The sequence below is a fragment of the Hippocampus zosterae genome, chromosome 13 (genome assembly GCF_025434085.1).
Source record: "Hippocampus zosterae strain Florida chromosome 13, ASM2543408v3, whole genome shotgun sequence".
Taxonomy (NCBI): Eukaryota; Metazoa; Chordata; class Actinopteri; order Syngnathiformes; family Syngnathidae; genus Hippocampus; species Hippocampus zosterae.
Window position 1 is genome coordinate 4,597,298 of NC_067463.1, and position 20,785 is coordinate 4,618,082.

The 20,785-nt window shown below is 44.7% G+C and overlaps 1 protein-coding gene across 4 annotated transcripts in view; it reads right to left on the minus strand.

Moving 5' to 3' along the window:
- The window catches only part of hhip (hedgehog interacting protein), a 134,359-nt gene that overhangs the window by 16,028 nt on the left and 97,546 nt on the right, over positions 1 to 20,785 (minus strand). For all 4 annotated transcript variants that reach the window (XM_052083654.1, XM_052083653.1, XM_052083655.1 and 1 more), the window contains 8 exons: positions 18,002 to 18,194; positions 13,498 to 13,642; positions 12,424 to 12,625; positions 7,193 to 7,344; positions 3,378 to 3,551; positions 3,166 to 3,309; positions 2,944 to 3,062; positions 742 to 865 (listed from right to left, as the gene is read on the minus strand). In XM_052083654.1, the coding sequence (XP_051939614.1) occupies positions 742 to 865; positions 2,944 to 3,062; positions 3,166 to 3,309; positions 3,378 to 3,551; positions 7,193 to 7,344; positions 12,424 to 12,625; positions 13,498 to 13,642; positions 18,002 to 18,086 (1,145 nt within the window). In that variant the 5' untranslated portion in view covers positions 18,087 to 18,194. The remainder of the gene's footprint in view (positions 1 to 741; positions 866 to 2,943; positions 3,063 to 3,165; positions 3,310 to 3,377; positions 3,552 to 7,192; positions 7,345 to 12,423; positions 12,626 to 13,497; positions 13,643 to 18,001; positions 18,195 to 20,785) is intronic.

A 20,785-nucleotide genomic window follows, 5' to 3' on the forward strand; every position in this document is an offset into this window, starting at 1 on the left:
GCGCTGCCGTATACAGTGTGGGACATTCAGAACTAGGTTTGACGGATAGAACACGCTGTAGATTTTATTAGTCATCTGATGAATCCACCGGTGTCATCCATTTTATGCAAACTAAACACCACCCCACAATAGGCGCCAGCTACACACCCCTCATCAGGAACACAAATACAGTACACATGACACCGTTAGGACACAAACATCAAAGCTTTGACATGTCCATTGGAACTGTGTTGCTCACCAAAACAGCAGCAATTGAATCATGGGAACAGTCTCATATATGGAATGACCCGTAGCCATAAGAGCAGAATTCAGGATGACCGGATATTATGTGGAGGTGGTATTTCAGTCGACAGCCAGGTAGTCACTCCACAATGTCGTGAGCACCCGTGTTTATTAGCCATACCCAGTCTCTATTTTTCCCTTTTTTGACATTTTATGGGTGGCCTGGTGGTCGACTGGTTAGTGCATCGGCCTCACAGTGCAGAGGTGCACGGTTCGATTCGGCCTGTGTGGAGTTTGCATGTTCTCCCCGTGCCTGCGTGGGTTTTCTCCGGATACTCCGGTTTCCTCCCACATTCCAAAAACATGCATGGCAGGTTAATGGAACAGTCTAAATTGTCCCTAGGTGTGAGTGTGAGCAAGTGTGTGGTTTTACGTCTGTCAGTATAGCCACCCATCTGAAATTGTATAAACACGCCTCACAGCTTTTGCAGGAATATGGTTTGAGCATCGTGTCCTTACCCGAGCTTATCTCCAAACACGTAACTGCCATACAATCGTCTGGACTGGCAACCCCTGTAGATGAAACCCCCCACCAGTGGTGCTCCTCCAATGGACTGCAGGTCATAGACGGAAGGTTCGTTCTCTGCACGGTATGAAAGACAAGGAAAATTGTAGATTTATTCAGTTGCCAGTGTTACTATGTTGTCAGTGTAGCAAAAAGAAAAGAAAAAAAGCAGGATCTGTTTCAAATTAGCTCAGCATGAATTTGCGGAGAGCATGCAACGCTCAACGTACAGGTCAGCAGTCAATAATGGGGTCAATAATGAAATGAATGAAAAAAAAAACAGGACAAATATGAAGTCATAAGTTTTGAGAAAATGCTATTTGCTTTTGAGGAAAAGTATGTTTAAGCAAAAACTATCTATATGTAAAATATTACAAGAATAAAGATGACTTTTATTGGAGTAAATTCGTCATATAATTTCCATAGCTTTTTAAAGGAAAACATTTTACTCATAAACGTTTTTTTTTAAATGTCATAATACTATTGAAGCACTTTTTCTTTCCAAAAATGTACAAACATTTTCAGAAAGAAATGATTTTTGTGTGTGTGAAAAAAACTACTGTCATATTAATAACTGCCAATCTTAATGTTAGTGTTTCTATTCAAAGTAAAGCATCACTGTGAAAGGCGGTGAGGAACTAATGTTATAATGACAGTTTATTTTATGAGACGGATTAAGCCAAACAACAACAATAGAGCGATGGCCATTAAATATGACAGAGGAGCTGTTTCCGGATGTTTTCGTGGAACAAACCATTACGTACTGGGTGTGCGTCTTGTCCGTAGCACATGGACTTTGGCAGACGTCCACGTTGTCCCCTGTCCGGTTCATAAGTTTGACGCTGATGTAATAAGGCTTATTTTTGGAGCGCTGTGGTCTTGGCAATGGGAAATGTGAATGGCGGCGGGCGTGCTGATTTCCCCGCGGTAATAACTTTCCAGCTTAGATAATTGGCCCGTGTCGCAGACTATCCTACATTTGATTTGCCAAAGTCATCGTTATTAAGACAAACACCCGTAATTTATTTGTGGAAGAAAAGTGGGTTAAAAACGGACCGTCATTTGCCCTTTTTTTGTCCTCTCATTGTGAGCGGAACCCCACCGAGATTTGAGTTTTCAACAATGCTTCGCCGTCACCCCTGCGGTCATTGCTGTTGACAGCTCTAAATCTAAAGTGTGGATGCAATTTTGCTCTCTCTTGGCATATCTGAGCGATGATTGGGGCAGGTTGGTTATAGGGCTTCCAAGTGTGTTTTTAAATGTGTGTTTTGGGCCTTGGGGGGGGATTTCTCTGGCGCCCACTACATTTTTTCTATTTAACCTTGTGCACCTCAGCAGTTGTCCCGGATCGTTTCTCAACGTGTTGCCAAAGCGCCGTGTTCTTGCAAAAAGACATTTGCAAAAGAAGAGTTTGGGAGATACATTTTTAAAAAGCCAATATTTCAGGCAAAGGATGCATTCTGTTTCAAACAATATTTACATTGTGATCAATGCTATGGATTAAAGGAAGCCAAAATATTTTTGTTATCATTCTGCTGAATTAGTTGCTGGGTACAAACAGCTTCCTGCTATAGACTGCTCCCTTTGGCCGTCAGGCAAAATTGAGTAGAAATAAAAATTATATAAATTCAGTCACAGATATGATGGCAAGCCTACTTGAACTCTGTTGCTAACCAAAACAGCACCACCCACCAAGAAAAATGTTACTGTGATCGATCCACGTGTGGAGAGGAGTTTCTCCTTTTTCACGCTCAGTAAAAGAAATGTTGAGCATATGGTTCCTATGAAAGGGTTTAATTGCTTAATTGCTGGTCGCAGTTGCACTCTCTAACCAAAACAGCAACGGGTTAAGAGCTCTTACAGATTAAGTGTGGAGTCTTTCTGCTTTTGTAAATGAGTTCCTTCAAATACTGCAAACACCTCCTTATCCTCCAGTGAGAAGAAAATATAGATTACATGATTCCTAAATGGACATGACAAGAGTTGACTGCTTAGCCAGGTTGAAGTCTGTTACTTAACCAAAACAGCAGCACTCTCAGGTGTCTCAAATCTCTCCCAGATTAAGCGTGGAGTCTTACCATGTGCATGGCGCTCCCTGTAATAGACACCGACGGTCGAGTAATGTCTGCGAATACAATTAAAAAACTTGAACTCACCGTAATCTTTCCCTTTGTGAATCTCCAATATTCTTCCCGTGGTTGAGTTTTTGCCGCTGGCATCTGTGCAGAGCACGAGAAGGCTACCGTTCTCCGTTTGGAGCCGATCCACGCTGCACCTATGCCACACAGACCACCAACGAATGAGCACCGAACGACACAAGTGCACTATCTGTGTGAAGTATTTTGTCCTTTTCTTTTCTTTTTTCCTGTTTGACCAACCTGCCTGGGTCGTGTAAGCCTTGCGCAAAGATTTCCGGCGGCTGATTGGTGCTGTTGAAGTACGGGTTGTCCCGCGGTATGGAATAGGGCGAGGCGCAGCCCTCCGTGTCTACGTCTACCCTGAGCATGGACCCTGTGAAATCACTGCGCACAAAATACCTTTGAGGCTTTGGATCACCTTCATGCCTTGATATCACTAGACCTGTCCTCACCTGAGTCCATCCATCTCTTCCATGTCATCCAGGGTGATCATCCCATCTCCCAAAACAATGTACAGCAGACCCTGGGGGCTGAAGAGCAGCTGCCCGCCCAGGTGTTTCCGGTGCAGCTCAGCCACTTCCATCAGTACCCGCAGGGTCCGGGTGTCCGCCTGGTTTGGGTCCTTTCTGAGGGAAAGAAACGGACTATTTCACAAAGAAATCTGGCATCGCAGAAGTCCTGGCACGGGCGCTCCTACGTCTTTTATACAGAACCCAGTTCAACAGGATGCCACGAAATAACACAGAGTAGGTACAATAGTTGTCGCACGGTGACAATTACTTTCGCATAACAGAGAGTGACTGTCGGCTGTTAATCTTCCCACCACGGCACGACGGAACATCCTTGGACGCAGCGCCCCTCGTATAATTCTTGGAGCCAAGAACCTCAAACAAATCTCTTGGTTGGAAAATATTTCCCGGTTGCTGTTGTCTTTGTTTTTTTACGCCCTATAACAGCCCCAAAAAGGCAAATCAAATAAGACCTCAACCGCGGCTGACTTTACCTCTCTGTTTCCGCCTTTTTCCCCCTTCAGTTTGTCAACTGAAAAAAGTGTATTTAAAAAAAAAAAAAAAAAAAGACAACAATTTGTGCATTGTCATCCTGTGGCAAGGATGACAATGCTTAATTATGCGCCAAGGAACTCTAGTGAAGTCAGTTGAGGAGTTTCATTTAGACAACAAAACTGATTTGCCACCATCTGGTGAGACCCTGGTGTCGAGGAACTACCGTATTTTCACGACTATAAGGCGCCATTAAAAGTCTTAAATTTTCTCCAAAATGGACAGGACGCCTTATGGTGCGGAGCGTCCATTATATGCGCTGAGTTCCAAAATCTGACTGACAGCCGACACGCTGTTTATATAGAGAAAAGGCGGAAGTGACTGTGGCCAGGCATGCGGGAAAGAAGTCGGCCCATCAGGGAAGGGTGGGCGGGTATATATACATATATGGAGAGGGAGAGAGAGAGAGAGAGAGGACAGGCAAGCTGGGGAGCAGTCCGCCAATGGTGAAGGGTGGGCGTGTAAGTGGACGCTGAAGGGACGCTTCAAGCCAGTACCGACACTTGTATAGATTGTGGCAATGTGCATTGTTGCAAAACAACTCCGGTTTTGGTTTCTAAGAACCCCTGAAAATAAATTCGACAAAAAGACACGCCTACGAAGCTCAGTTCAAACTTAAAGCCACCGGTTATGCTTTTGGCATGCATGCCCATCTCACAGCAGCGGTGAAAAAACAAGTCAAGCAAATGAACTCTGAGCTTGCCATTATTCCCGGAGGCTTGAATAAAGAACTGCAACCGCTGGACATTGGCATCAACCGGGCGTTCAAAGTAAAGTTGCGAACGGCATGGGAACAATGGATGATCGGTGGCAAACACAACTTTACAAAGAGTGAGAGGCAGCGCTTGGCGAGTTACGCCACAATACGCAACAACGAGAGGGAACGCGGCGTTTTTGATGGATTACGGTACTTGCACAATTGTTCAATTCTTTCTACACACACACGCGCTGCCACCATGTTTCGCTCTGTTCTTTACTTTCAAATGTGGGAAAGCTTCACACGAGAGAAATGTTGACTTTGCTGTTGCTACTCCTTCTTTCCGCTCGGCAATGCGTAGCAACTCACACTAGCATGTGATGCATTCAATGACAACTGAGAAGTGCAGTCCTCTGCTTCTGATACAGAGGATGAGGACTTTGTTGGATTTCTGTGTGATGATCGATCGAAAAACGTGAGAACATTGTACGATGGCTAAATAAAATACACCCAAACTCAGTTCTGCTTTCATTGCCTTTTTAAAAACGTGTTTTTAGCTTATCTGTATGTCTTGGCATGCTACCGTATGCTTCAAGCTAACGTGTTAAGAGTGCGCGCATGCATGCCGTATGTTTAAGCTGGCGTATGTTTTACCACTGTAAAACTGTGGCCATTAGTACGGTGCGTCCTGTGTATGTGTAAAATACAAAAATGTCACCCATTAATGAGACTGCGGCCATTAGTACGGTGCGTCGAATAGTCGTGAAAATACGGTATGTTGAAATAAGTTGAGGAGTTTGACTTCAGCAAAAATACTACTTTGCTACGATGCTGTGGCATCTACAGGCAATTATAAACTAATTCTTTGCACCAACCATTTTGTTAAGTTTTATTGGGGCGGGGGATAAATTAATTGCATTTCCATTCATTTCAGCTGCATTTTTGATGCTAGCGCTTTGAGTTCAGAGCATGGTCACGGAACAAATTAAAAAGCTATCCCAAGGCACAACTATTTTTGTAATTTTACATTATTTTTCGCCACTCAAAGAATATAATGCTGACGTATGACCAAATAAAACTCATCAGTGACATTATAAAATCTTGTCAAGTAGAGACATGAGGCAGACAGTGGGCGGGCGATGATATCACGCAGTCTCTTGCAAAGTGAGGCTTTGGCTTCGCGAGTACGAGTCACATTTCATCCTGGATTGATTTGAGTTTCTAAATGTCCTGCAATTTGAAAAAAAGGGGGAGAGAAAAAACTGCTTTCTAAAGAAAATAACACCGTAAAAGTGCCATCGAATGCTCTAATTGAGTTACAGCCCCCATGCGCCGCAGTCAGTCACCGAGATGGCATGCCAAAACTGTAATTAAGATTAGGTCATTAAGGCAAATGGACTGGCGTGATTGAAAAGGTTTGTTAGAGAAGATGGTTTTCTTTATCATAGAAGAGTCAAATGAGTGGGGGATTTCCAGCAGAACGCTGATAGCCCACTTTTTACTGCTCCCTTACACTTTTTTTTTTTAGAAACTCTCAAAACTGCGGGTGCTGGAATTTTTCAGTCAGTCACATTACAGCATGAAATGACGTCCGCTTTTTTCCCCTCACATATTTTAAACCTATTTTTTTCCAAGACGCTTACAAAATGTATCATTAAATTGTCAGGCAAGAAAAAGTTAATTAACTTATTATATAAATCTACTAGCCAGTTACTACTACTGCTATTCAGTTCCACTGACAAGGTAGTTTGAAAGCCCAAACTAACCTCATGGCTGTACTAATGAGAGTTGGGAAGTTTCCGTACACTTTGAATACGTGGCTGGCGCAAATTTTATTTTGTCAAAGGAAAAAAAAAAAAGTAAATTATGCATAATACAACTACGGAGTGCCAATGGTCTTAATGCCAGTTAAAAGTACCAGAAGAAGATATGAAATTCCAAGAATTTTGGGGGTGGAGGGAATTGATAGTATCATCATTAAATGTTTGATGAAAAAATACTTCAAATTTTCAAGTAAGACCAGTACTAGTTGGTCTCATGAAAATGTGTATTTTTTTATTGCCCTGCGACTGCTTTATTGTGGTAAAGATTTTTTTTTTTGGTGATAAGACATCTTTATTCTTGGTCAGTGCGCCTTCTATTGGGGAAACGCGGGCATTGCAGAGACAAAATGAAATGAAGAAAGATTTTTTTTTTACTGTTGTTGGTCAAGTTCAGCGGGCCGCATTCCAAAGCCCTGTGGATCATATACGGGCCCATGGGCCGTATGTCTGCCTACCGCTTGTTCATACCCACGTGTTATTTGACCAAGGGGGAGCCAATAAGAAAACTAAGTAAATGGCGCGTGAGAGGAGGACTTACAAATAGAAGATATTTCTGAGAGATGGTCATTAAGTTACTAAGAACAGTTGGAACAAGAATTTTTCAAAACCGGAAAAGAACGAGCCCATTCGCGTTCTTTGTGAGCTTGCGATCAACGTCGACATGTGCTTGAACCGTTTCCCGTTACCTGGAGACGGTGTACTCCACCACGCGGAGAATGTGGTCGTGCGGCCCAATGGCCCAGCGCTCCTGGTTGGTGGTGTAGGAGACGTAGAGCTTGCCATTCTTCTTATAATTGGGATGGAATGCCAGGCTTAGCAGCCCCCTTTCATCTCCGCCCTGCGGTCAGATGGCAAAGCACAAAAGATCCAGGAGTTAATTATGTCCCGCCTTGGCCTCTCCTTGGTCGTGTGGGTTCAGAATTGCAACCCCCCACCCCCGCAACCCTCTAATCCCCCTTTTTATTTATCCATCACATTCCCTTTGACACTCCTCGCATTCTCTCATTCTTCCCTTTCAAACTATCGCCTGTTTCACTTCACACCTCCACCAAACCTCCTTGAATAGACCATTACCCGCCATTATAAACCATTTGACTCCGAGCGCAGCCGTTTGCGCCTCCTCTTCCAACCCCGCCCACTCCTCTTGGTTATGCGCGCTAGTCCTCGGGGATCTGGGTCCCCGCACCCGCCCACCACACCCCTCCCGTGATGCCCCGGGGCCCTCCGAGGTGGCCCCCCATTGTGCAGTGATTTGTGTGTGTAATCTTTGGGGGATATCCGTGAATGCGGCGCTGAGTGGCTCAAAGAATTTATTAGCTCGCTCGCAGTTCATAGAGAGCACAAAAGTGCAGAGTGCTTCGACGCCGTACCACCCCATCCACGCCGCCACCCCACGCGTTCGCGCTCCTTGGTGGTTTACACAAAATGCATGCAAAATTCACGGCTTAAGGGGAAAGGAGATGGTGGTGGGTTAAAAAAATATATATAAATAAACAAGGAAGGGTCTGCCAACTCCCACTGTCCTGGCAACATGTTTAGCAAACATCTAAATTGCTTGTGTGATATGTAAACCTTTTGTCTCAGGCCGACAGGCAGCCCCACAGCTTGTCACTACCCTGGTGGTCCTGCCGTCATAGCTCGCTCACTCGCTGTAATAATCAGCAAGAGCGCCAAGCTAGGCCTTGCCAGGCCGGGCTGGTCGGGCCAGGCAGCTTGGCCATTTATGTGGCGCTCTTCTTCTCCACAAAAGAATGAGCACAAGCTTTTAAGGTGTGAAGAATGTTTATGAATGTGCTTCTGGAAAGGTTTCCGTGCGATCTCATTCTCAATGAGGACGCATAATGAGGAGGGGATCGATTTTCGTAGACACTGCACGTGCGTCCGGGCGTAAAAACCGCTGTACCTTAATTTTTGTGCCGGTGCAAGACTGGTTTTTGTGCGATTGGGAATTTGGCAGACCACTCTACACTATGCTGGGTGTTGCGGTGAACCGAGGGCGTTTTGTTTGACATGCCACCCCCCCCCCCCCCCCACCCCCGGTATGGCTTGCTTGTCGTGTCACCAAAGAATGAATAGTTCTGCTTTATTTCTCATTCATTATCACAATGATCTGTGATTGGCTGGTGATCAGTCCAGGGTGTACCCTGCTGCTCGCCCAAAGGGGTGGGATCGGCTCCAGCTCACACGCAAGCCCTGACTACTCTGGCCAAAAAGTCGCGCAGCACATCTAAATAATGGAGATGGATCTAATGGCGCAGAGCTTGCACATCTTGTAGGGGTTAACTGCAGAGTCTTGTCTGGATGTCGTAACATGTATGCAGACAGTGACACAGGCCACATGTGGAATCAAAACGGATGACGCGGCACACTGGAATGTACGAGGAGTAACGATGAGCAAGAACCGAGACCCACACCGGGAACCCCCCGTGGGTTTCATTGATCTTGTGAAAGCTCTTGAGATGCAAGAGAGTCAGACAAGATAGCAGCTCGCTCAAGTCAAATAAAAACAACAAGGGGGGTGAAATAGGTGACTTGTACAGCGATCAAAAATGTCAGGATGTTTGATGTACCGGTATGTTGAATCTGAAGATGCAGTGATCCACCTCCCTAAAACAGACCAAAAGGTAACGGCAATTCCAAAGAGGCCATGATCCGAGGCCAAGAGGGGGCGGGGGGGTTTGACACCCTGAATAAACAGTGTTGCAACCGAATGAACAATTTGCTCCCCTGCTAATAACTCCTTGGATTGCTTCATTGTACAATCGTTATCCCCTTATGTGTTCCCTAAATACAGCATCTGTCAGCACACTTCCAGGCAGGGCGGCTCCGAATGAATCTTTCAAGGTATTATCTTTTCATTTGTCACAAACACCTGCTGCCAGGTTCCTCTGTTACCTCCACTCGTGTTCTCCAGGGGGCTCCTGCTTTGACATCGAATGGGTGGGGAAAAAGAATATTGAAGAAGGGATGAGAAAGGGGGGTTGTAAAGGGGTAATCAAACACCACACAAACGGACGCCCGTTCACATGGAACTCCAAATATGAGGTCATGCGATGTGCATGCCAGGCCAGTAGTTGGCAATGTGACTTGCTAACCAAAAAAAGAGTTGCAAGCGCATCCATCTTTTAGATGTCCTTCGTTGCTGATGCGAGTTTAGAATTTGAGCCACAATGCCCAGAGAAGAAACTCAGTCCTTCAGTTTTGACCAGTGAAGATAGTCACACTATAATTCTTTAAAAATGTCCTCAAAGAAGCCCATTTTTTTTTAAAAGCTTTTTTTTTTTTTAAATCAGACGCGAAAAATGTTCCTTAGCATACATACCATACTGCATGAACAGTACACATTCAGACACATTTTATACAATCACTAAAAGGAAATTTGGCATTGGACTGTCTTAACGTGACATGTCATCAGGGCCTGTCACTCACGGGACATCCTTTCAGACACCATCAAAACATGTTTGGGTCCAGTAGGCCGACAAATGATGCGGTTGTTTTGTTATTTGGAAAGTTGTCTACATTGTGGGGATTATTTGTTTTGTTTTTCTTTTTGAGGGGAAGGGGGTGGGGGCCCATGCATTCCTGTTACTTGTTAGAATAGCCACAAAGTTTTGTGAAAAAAAAATTGATTTAGAGTCCCTGTGAATTGGTGTCATACATTCAAGTCAACTGCTTTTTGATGTTTGACAAAAAGCAGGCCAGAGGAGAGATGGTGATGTAGATACAGAAGAGGACGAAATTAGTCTCTCGGGGTTATGCTTGTCAGTTTTGAGCAAAAGACAATACAGATACAGGTACATTCGTGGGTTAGTAAGGCAACAAACTGTGTGAAATTTTGTATTTTCTTTCTCCCAGCAAGTCAGTCGATATGGTTTGAAGCAGCCATTTTGGGCAATTTAACGGCTTGCTGAGTTGTCGAGGATTTTTCCCTTTGCTACATAACGCGAGCGAAGTATGTTCACAAAGCTTGATGATCGTTACGAGGAGAAAAAGAGGGTGGGGGAGTGCGATGTGTCCATCGCTGCTGGTTTTGAGGTTTATTCTGTCTCCTAATTCATCATTAAAGAGACTATTTGTCATACCACGGGAAGAAGTTGACTAATTTCCCTAAGTAATGATCCTAAAAATTAGCAGTGACATTTCTTGTCCCCCACCCATCCCCTTGAAAACCAAAAAAAGAGCTGCAGCTGCAAGTAAATACATTCAAGCTGAGTCTTGTCCAATCACATTAGAGGTGAGGGAGGAAAATATCAAGCAGTTGCGGAGAGACCGCGGCGAGGATGACTGAGGATGGTGCGCATTTGCGGCAGGGACAAGCGTACAGAGATCGAATTACAGGCAGAACACCCACAGCGCGGCATGCAGCCCACACCAAAGCAGCACATCATTGTTTCGCTGCAGCTTAATTGGCACATGGAGGGGACGAGGAGGGTGGGCGTCCACAGAAGGAGCGGGAGTGTTTTGGAGGGGAGAAGGAAACAACACAGGGCATTACAATCAAAGCATGTGCATGGGACTGGTGATGATAAACCAGTTATCTGGCCCCTCTCTGGAGGGGGCCGGAGGGGCAGGGGGGGACTGGGGGGTGGGGTGCTCTGTATTGAAGGCAGCTCCATCCTGTTGATGCTGCCGGTAAATACCTTCTCCACTCTGTGTGGCTGGAGGAGAGGCCGGTGGGTGGGGGGGTGGGGTATTTCACAGAACAAGACTCAAGGGATCGAATCATCATAACGATGGCTTCATCCACATCCAGCGACGATGCCGACGATAAGAGAAGAGGCAGCATGCCGGGCGTCCCTCAAGGGGCCACTTACATATTCAAATGCTTTGCTTGCTTTGACTCCCTGTAAACAAACTGTGAGTGGCATGCGTGCGGGAACAAACTTCCTGCCCCGGAGCGTGTGCACCCCTTCCTCCTCATCCCCGAAATATCCCGACAAGGCCATCTCCTCATGCAATCTGAAGAATTCCAGACACTTCCCATCGTTCTTTGATTGTGCATCTGAAACTTCAAAAGTTCAAACTCATCTCCGGGGTGCTCGGCTAGCTTCCATTTTCACCGGATTTTAAAACAATTCTTCAAAAAGTAATTTGTTGCAGGATTAAACTGTCACCATGTAAGATTAACCACTGTATTATGAAGTTGAAAGATGAAGAGGCTGGTGACGAGCTAGCAAGAGGCTAGTGCGAACAGAAAACAGGGAAGTATGTGTCCCAAATTTGGTCTTGGCTGGCTTCAACTGATCTAAGTGTGCAAAGGTGCAAACACCGTGCCGTAGCAAAAATAATGGTCGCTGCAATACAATGGTCACGCTGATAAAACGGCTTTGCTCAAGCTAACAATGTGTGCCAAAGAGACAAACAAACAGAAGAACACTTGTAAACATCTTTTGTTGGCCACGATTTGAGGCAGCAGACTCGAGCTCCTGAAGTCACTTGTCCATGCCCCTTGGCGACACAAATCAATTTTTCTGAATCAAAATCTATAGTTACCACCACACATAACAGAAAAGCTGCCTAAAAAAATCCAAAGAAAATGACTTCTTGTTTGACCACTGCGGCCTATTTTTCCAGACCATGTTGCCCGAAATCGCATCACTTTTTTTTTTTTGGGGGGGGGGGGGGGGGCGTTCAACTGTAATTCAGCCCGACTCCTTAGAGGAACAATGTGGGATAGATTAGGCGGGCCATTAAACCATCTTGTGAGAGTGAGCTGTATGTACAGTCAATTAGCAGAAAATAGCGCAATAATTGGCTGCAGTCACGTTTGATGAATGGCCTCATTTTGTCATAACAATACAATTGGAAAGGTAATAGTGAGCAGAACCCCCCCCCCCCCCCCCCCACACACACACACACACACCACCACCACCCTACCCTGAGATGTTACTCGTGGTTTTCCACGATTCCTCCTTACCTTCAGGCCGCTCTGCACCAGCTTGTGGATGTCCAGGAAGGGCTCTTTGAGCAGCTGCAGGTCATGGGTGAGTATTCGGACAAATCCCTCCCGTTCCAGGACAAAGAGGCGCTGGGAACCGTCGCCGCAATGCACCACGGCCACAGGCTGCCGCAGACCACTCAACACCTCCTGGGCACAGTAGCAGTTGTGTTTGTGTTTCCTGGGCAATGGCGGAGATACAAGAAGGTCAGACAGAGGAGAAGGTCAAGAAAAAAAAAAACAAGGGCCGTGGGAAAATTTAAAACAGTGGTTATAAGGGGGGTGTTTGATCTTAAATTGCATTACTCAGTGCAGTGAACCCCCGTTAATCATGGGGGATACAGTATGTTGTATTTGCACCAATAACAATACAGACTCTCTTTTCCATTCTCCAAAGGGGCCTGAGCAGTTCAATTAGACTCAGACCGCAGTTTCTCCCACTGACATTGGGTGGGCATGTCTATAATAACAGGATGCACAAAAATGTCTGAAGGAACCATGTCTGAAATTAAACAGGAAGTCGGCCATTTTGGTGTGAAAGCAGCCATTTTGGGCTTATACATTGACAAACTCTTACGAGGGAATTCCTCCAAATGAGTCCCAATCAGAAACAGCAACACCCCCTCCCACCCCCCCCCCCCCCCCCACACACACACAGATTAAATGTCACATGCTTTTTGGAGGGCTGTAGTGCCATATTTGTATTTAAACAAATCTAAATATCACAACCAACACTTCACACACACACACAGACACACTGAGGTCAAGGATGACAATCAAGTCACCACATTGACTCCATGTGTGCATGTTTCTGTTCTGTGTTAGTCAGTTGAACTGTCCTTGGATTTGAAAAAAACGGAGCAAACGTTGCCTGGTCTTTTGCCCCGAGTGAAGTGAGGATGAAAAGCCTCGCCTCAAGAGAAGGGAGGCGACCACACTGACGCCTTTGCACTTTGTGAGCGGAAGCTCTCCCCTGACCAAAGTTTCAGCATGCGACTAGGCTCGTCAAAGGCGCGTGGCACGCAAAAAGGAAAAGAAATTGTGGCGACAAACCTGCTGATATCTTCCATTTTCTCATCGCCCAAGTAGTTGGAATCTTGGCCCTGTGCTTGCTTTCGTTGAAAATCTGGAAAGCACAGGCCTCCATCTCGTCTGCCGTAGTATTGGCAGAACTCGTCCACGTCAGCCTGGAACAATTCTGCACATACAAAAAAAAATAAATAAAATGAAATACGGGCATGAACATTTTTGAGGTAGAGCGAAAATGAAAGGTCGTATGACTTGTGTGTTATGTGTTCATTGGAGAAGAAACAAGAGCCAAGTGATGGACAGTAAAATGTAAAAAATATATGGTATGTGTGTGTGTTGGGTCAAACTAAACCACAATGAGCAGAAGAGACAGCAGGCCAAGCCAAATGTGGAAAGGGTACTTCTGGCTAAAACTGCAAGGGGGAGACCGACTATAATTTATATTGACATGATTTTGGCTTATGGGGAACATGTTTGTTCATATCGAATAATAAATACTCGACTTTGTGAAAAACATTTATTGACAATGTACACCAGCTGTCAGTCTGATATGATTGCAATGCGGCGTCTCCTGGTGGGTGAGCGAGAAACCTAGACCCTTTTGGAGATTGAAAAGCCTCAGGAACTTGGGGCAGGGGATGTTTGGCCTTCGGTATATAATAAACAGGACGGAGTGTGTTTAGAATATTAATATTCTCTTGAAAATAAAACGTATCAGTCGGGGAGGTCGATTTGAGAGCTGGACCAGCAATGTAACTTGTCTCCATCGTCAACCAAATACAACAGAAGTCAAATACTGCCCATTCCATGTTGCTCGATAAGGAGAACACATCCACTGGGAAACAAAACACGAACCCCAGACAGACAGACAGAACCTATTTATTTCATTATTTTTCATTTCAAGGATTTTTTGGGGTATTCATTGTATATTTTGTAGGCTTTTTATTTTTTATATTCATTTATTACATTTAACATTATTGACAAATTTACTGCTAGCCGTTGCCTTAAAAGTTTCCTGAAATGTTATTAAAATGTGTTGCCGTTTACACAAAATCCGGCCGCATCTTTTTTTTTGTTTTGCAAGTGGTTCTTTCACCCCGTGTGAACTGGGAGTTGACCTGAACACTAAGGAACGTAGGAAACCGTAACTTTTGGCACACCCCTAGTATTTATGCATGTTGTACACTATGCATCTTTATTACTCTCAGACCGCCCTGAAGAGTAAAACCGATATGTCAGCCACACACACATACAAAAACAGCGCCGGCACAACATTATTCCTTCGCAACCCCCCTCGCCAGCTAAAAACAATCTTGCCATTGCTGTTTCCTTTGGTCAAAGCTGGAGGACAGACGGACAGAAGGGGTAGGGGGGGTCCACCCATGATAAAAACACAAACAGGGTCCCACCCCGACCCCCTCCTTTCATCTGCCACACAGCCGAGCCACTGCAAGGGCTGACCGCAGCAAAAACTGGAGGTGATAGGATATCCCCCTTGAATATCTAAACACAACACGGAGATCAAAGTACCAGAGAAACACAAGCGCGCCTGCTACACCACCCACCCACTTGTGTGTGCAGTTATCTTAAGCATGCTGGTGTGGGAGCTCGGGTTGAGGAAGGGAGTTTAAGGGTAAGCAGGAATGGTGGGAGTGAGACCTAACGGAGGGTTTTACTAGTGCAGGTACAACACAAATGCTACAAAATACAAAGCCAGTAAAGGGAGGGCAGAATTTGACTTATCTGCTCCCTCCTACGAGCTCCAGTTAGAAGGCAAGCAGCAGCATTATGGACCAACTGGAAATGCTTGAAGGAGAACTAGCCGAGATGGAGCAAACGCATGGAGACAAGCGATAGCTCAGGACTGGCGGCGAGGGACAAGGGCAATGATGCGAAGTAAAACGCAGTCCCTGACGGCAAAATGTGATGTTGGATAATAACACATACAGTATAAACGACTGTATGCTAACCAGAACTTAAGGTGGTCCAGACAAAGTATCAATTCCCCAAAGATCCGCGCAAAGGAAGCCTTTCATACACAACTCAACGAATGAGAGATATAGCTTCCCTCAATCAGATAAATGGATGACATCAGTCTGGCGGGACAGATAAAATGCTCAACAGAGTGGGACAAGTGAGTAAACTTTACAAACGCCTCTGTTACGGCTCTGATAATACATCTGAAAGCGTAAAAATTGGCGTTGACTGTCACCCCGATTCTGTGTTGGTGCCAGGTTATTCCGCAACACTGGCATTGGATTGTCAAAAAGAAAAAAAAAAGTAAGATTTTCGAAATTAGGAGATACTTCTTATCAGACTGCTACGAAATGGTAGTCAGCATGCTGGTGAGAGGCAACTTGAGAAGGGGAGAGAGAGAGAGAGAGAGAGAGAGAGAGAGAGAGAGAGAGAGAGAGAGAGAGACAGAGCCTTGTCCATATTCGTGGCTCTCGGGTGCTGAAGCTTCCATCTGGTTATCTTCCAAAGGCAACCTGGGTGGCCCGACCCAAGTACTTGACATCTTGATGCACTTCAGCAGTTTTACATACACACTGGCTTTGTAGAAAAATAAATGTGTCATTCGTCACCACAGATGCTGATCTGTGGCGGCGGGGGCCCGCTGAGAAGGAGCACAACACGAGGTGGGAGGAAAAGGGGTGGTAAGTAAAAGGGGTGGGGGGGTACGCGTCTTTTCAGCTTTTTTTTTTTGGACTCCCTGAGTCCACATGTGTGTCAGCTCCCGGGCAGTAACATCTAACCAACCGCGCCTCCTCTACGTGCCATGAGCTAATGTCGCAGCTTGTGCCTGCCAGCGCAGACAAGGGTGGCTTATGTTGCAATGTTTGCTATTCTGTAGCACAGCATCTGCAGACAGGTTACTTGATCATGTTTTGGAAGGCAAAGCCCGTGATATCAGATCTCTTCTAAGGGAATTCTGCTGCCTCGCTACCAACGGTGGTCCCTATCTTTCGGTCGTAGAGTTGACTGGACTCCGCCGTCCATTGCAAACGCCTTCTTCAGATCAAAACGGCTGACATTCTGATCAATTTCAGGCATGGGTCCTTGAGACTTTTTTTCAAGGTGTTGATCGGTGAAACTGTTGTCAGGGCCATTGTTTCCCCCTCCCAGTGAGTTTTAGGGCGGAGGGGTGATATTTGACTGCCCACTGTGCTGGATTTGAATAAGGAATAAATGACGAAAAATGACTCCTACCCCACTGCCCGCAAAAAACTAAAAAGTACAATACATCACAAACATTTATGAGTAAATTATGAAATATTCAAAGATGAATTGTCATTCATCACGCTAAATAGATTTTTTTTTAAACCAAAAAAAAAAAAATTTGACAATGTTAATCATGAAAATCTCAAACATTTTTGGGGACTGTACAGTGCTTGGCCGTGTATGATATTTTCTCCCCAAACACTTCTTAATTTGCTACTCATAGTTGATTACTCCCTGCTGGAACGAACGCAGTTCCAGCAAGACTGTGTAGCATGCACTGTAGCATCAGTCATTTATTCCGGCGAATTGTGACTACTTTTAACGATTTAGTTTAGTGACAGTTTAGCATCGCTTCGCCTTAGAATTTATTCTCCCGTGAAATACTATTCATCCTCCTTTTGTGCGAGCAATACTCGCCAGAAGCCTTCGCTTCTTTTCCGTCACGGAGGCGATGATTGGTGTCTTTTAGAAGACGGGCTGCTATTTAGCTAACCTGCTAGCAAAACCTGCGAAGCTAGTTCAGTGGGGAAGATGCAGTGATGTCAACAAATGTTATCGAGATTGGTTGATTGCTCCAGTCCAAATCTTCTGTCAGTCAATTACAAGTCGCGGGACAGTCTAACTTGCAAATTCTTAAGTTTATTTACCGCAAATGTCATGAGGGCCCGTAATAAAATACGGCGCACCAAACCAAAGCATAATACTTGGCATTTTAAATTTACAAAAGTTTAACTCCTTTTACTATATGTTACCAAAAAAAACATTTATTATCCATGTCAGCCTATACTAAGAAAGGAACATTTTCAACATCCTTATTTTAAGAATTTCTTCAACAAAAATCTTGCAGTGTTTTCTTGGTCTATGACTCCTTGCTTGCTTACTCTCGTGTTGATTTTTGTAAGCGCACGTCATAGTCGTTTGTTTTCACACCCGCCGGCGCCATCCTATTTTCCACGTTGATGTCAGAGGGTAACACAAATCTATGCGCGTGTGTGGTTGCGACAATCAAGGTCGGGAAAACATGTCCGTGTTTGTGATGCTAATTAAATAAGCTTGCAAGAAAAAAAAAGATACACGGAACGTGGTGAGGATGCGTTGAAGAGCAAAAAAATAAAAATAAAATAAAATAAAAAAGGGCGGACAAGCGACCAAACAAATGAGGGGTGGTCGGCAACAAATGGAAGGTGAGGTCAGATGAGGTAAAGTGCAGGATAAATAATTCCATGCAGAACACATCTGAATCTTACACGGTAAGCAAACAAAGACTTGTGATTCAGAGACGCTCTGTCAGGATTTTTTTTTTTACCCGGTATGTGTCCCCGACAGGTGTAATAGAACTCGCGGCAGAAGTCCTGGCAGAGCTGAGGCAGGTCGGGCTCCCTGTGTGGCATCCTGCCGGGTTCCGATGGGTGGAACAACACTTGCGCGTTGGGGGAGCAGCGTGCGCACTTGATCTCCTCCAGCAGACGGCCGCATTCTGTGTTGTTGGTGGAGAAGATCTGGGGACCACACACACACACACATACACCACAGTCTGATTAATGTTTAGTGTTGATTAATTGTGTTGCATTGGAAAAACGGAGTGCACGACTTGTTGGCTGTCTACACCCTGTTCCAAATGATTATGCATTTGAAATCTAAGCTAAATAAACATTTGAGCAACGGCTTGACTTGGAAACTTTTTTGCATATGTTGCTTCTCCTTGTCTGTTTCTATTACGTCGATCTTTGACAGGTTTGATCGGTGGTTTCCCCAGATGAGCCCGTCGAAAGGGAAATTGGTTGAGGAGGTCGCTCTACGTAAGTCGGCAATATATAGTTGGTATGCATCATGCAGGGCAAAGAAAGATCTTCATCCATGAAATCAACGGCATTTCAAGGAAAAACATTATCCAGTGATGTTTGCGGGGAAATTAGTGTGTTTGTTGCATATTAATGAAAAGGTCGCGCAAGTGCATTCGAGAGAGATTACTTTAGCTTCATTGAGAAAGTAACAAATTTGGAGCATGTTAAGAAAAACGACTCTTTCGGTTGATGACAAGCAAAGAATATTCTACGGTCTGGCCAAAGGAATGCAAACACGGGACATCTCAACAAAAGCATTGTACTTGAAAGATGCATTAAGGTAAGCCTGATTCATGGATGAATGCCTTGCTATCGGATGGTTCAGATGGATGGAGTTCTGGATGGTTGGCGGATGGCCAGTATTGCCCAATAAGGGTGCAAGGTCAGTCAGAAGGCTGTGGAGTGATGCTTTGGGCTACAATAAGAGGAAGCGAGATGATCGGTCCTTTTCAAATGAACTTCTGACTGACTATTCTCCTGCCAAAGTCCAAAAAGAACGGTTTCTTCCGCCTTCTGAAAAAGACACCCTTTTAAGCTGTGACTTGTGGACGTTCTATGAGAATGACTCTAGGCGGGGCAACTCTTGGACCTTTAAATGGGTATGGATTTTGAGAGATGTTGAAGCACACCCACAATAACATTTTAAATGGACCAAAAATAAATAAATACATCCGCCAAGACATATTCAGACGTCACTTCCAACTGTTACAGGGCTCGAAAATTACTTTTTCACTGGTAGTACAGGTGCGACATGACATGGGGGGGGGGGACATGACCATTCATGATGATGAAACGTCAAATTCTTACTGGCATATGGGTGATTCAATGTCAAGATTGAGAGCGGCTCAACACTCAAGGTAAAACACATTCAGACATGACTTCCAAATATTATAAACTATTCAATAGCAGCAATTGCGATTGTAGCCATCACTCAAATTGACAACCAAACTGCTTGCTAGGTGTGTCATCTACTTAAAAAAACACCCCAAATACATGCCTGGTATGAATAAAATGGGTGGTATAGTGTATATTTTGAGACCACACCAAATATAAAACCGAAATTATTGCAAAAAGTGGCTGGTTTTATTTCAATTTTGACCGCACCATTGATTAAAAAAAAAAAAAGTCAATAAACCAGGGGACACAAATCAGCCAATCCAATGTCAACATTGTCAGGTTGTGAAAAAAAAACCCAAAAAACAGCATCACTCAGCTAATTGCTACTGGTTGCCTTATCGCCAGCCCCCATAAAAAAATTATGATTATCTTTAAACGACACCCAGGTGCACAACGCGCGAAATTAAGAAGGGGGGGGGGGGTGGGCGGGGGAAATTACAAGCTTGACTTCTGGGGATCGTTAGCAGCCCCGAGGGTTAATCCGAAAAGAAATGAGCAGGATTATTTACGTAGCAAATTAGCTGCAATAAAACACAATGTAATCTAGTCTGGGTCAAGAGCGGGTGTCGCTCGGGCAAGCGGAGGCAGAGGCAGGCTGGCAGTACTTTGCTCTGTGTGAGGTCCATGTGTAAACAGTAGAGATAGACAGGCACATCGTTTCCCTCTCTCTGGTATCAACAAATTAGCAGTCTGTCCAAGTCAATTAGCGGCGAGGACCCAAGGCCAGCATAAGGACGCCTTACACGTTTCCCTGATTGCGGAACAAACTCCACACTCTTGGGGGGGGGGGGGGGGGGGGGGGAAGACGCTCTGTTTGGAAGCCGTGTTTACCGGAAAAAAGGTAGCAAGAACCACAAGCGCCAAGCTCATTATGCTAACGTATACGGAAAATTCCGCAGAGTCCAACGTGACACCGTGGAAGCTCAAAATTCAAACGCACTCAAAGGATGTACAAGCCCAAAGGGAACAGAAGCTCTGGTTGATTCCATGATGCTTATGTCCGGTCCGTGTTGAGACAATTTTAAAAAGGTTGCTTCTAAAGTTGCTCAGAAACTATTTACGTGAGATATGCGTGACTCGACTCGGTTAATCGAGATACGTTTATCAGAAGTTTGGCCCATACAAGCTCATTGGTGAATATTTGTAACTGACACTTGTCAGAGAAGAATTTCGCCGATTAGCAGACTTAACAAAAGGGTTGAGAAGATGTGTTGACAAAATAACGTAATTACATATGCATTTTTTTCAACTAGATTTTCTACATGCGATATCAAATGAAAATTTCTGATTGTCCCCCGCCAAAATTTAAAAATAAATATACGGAACCCATCCATATTAAAATTTTTTGG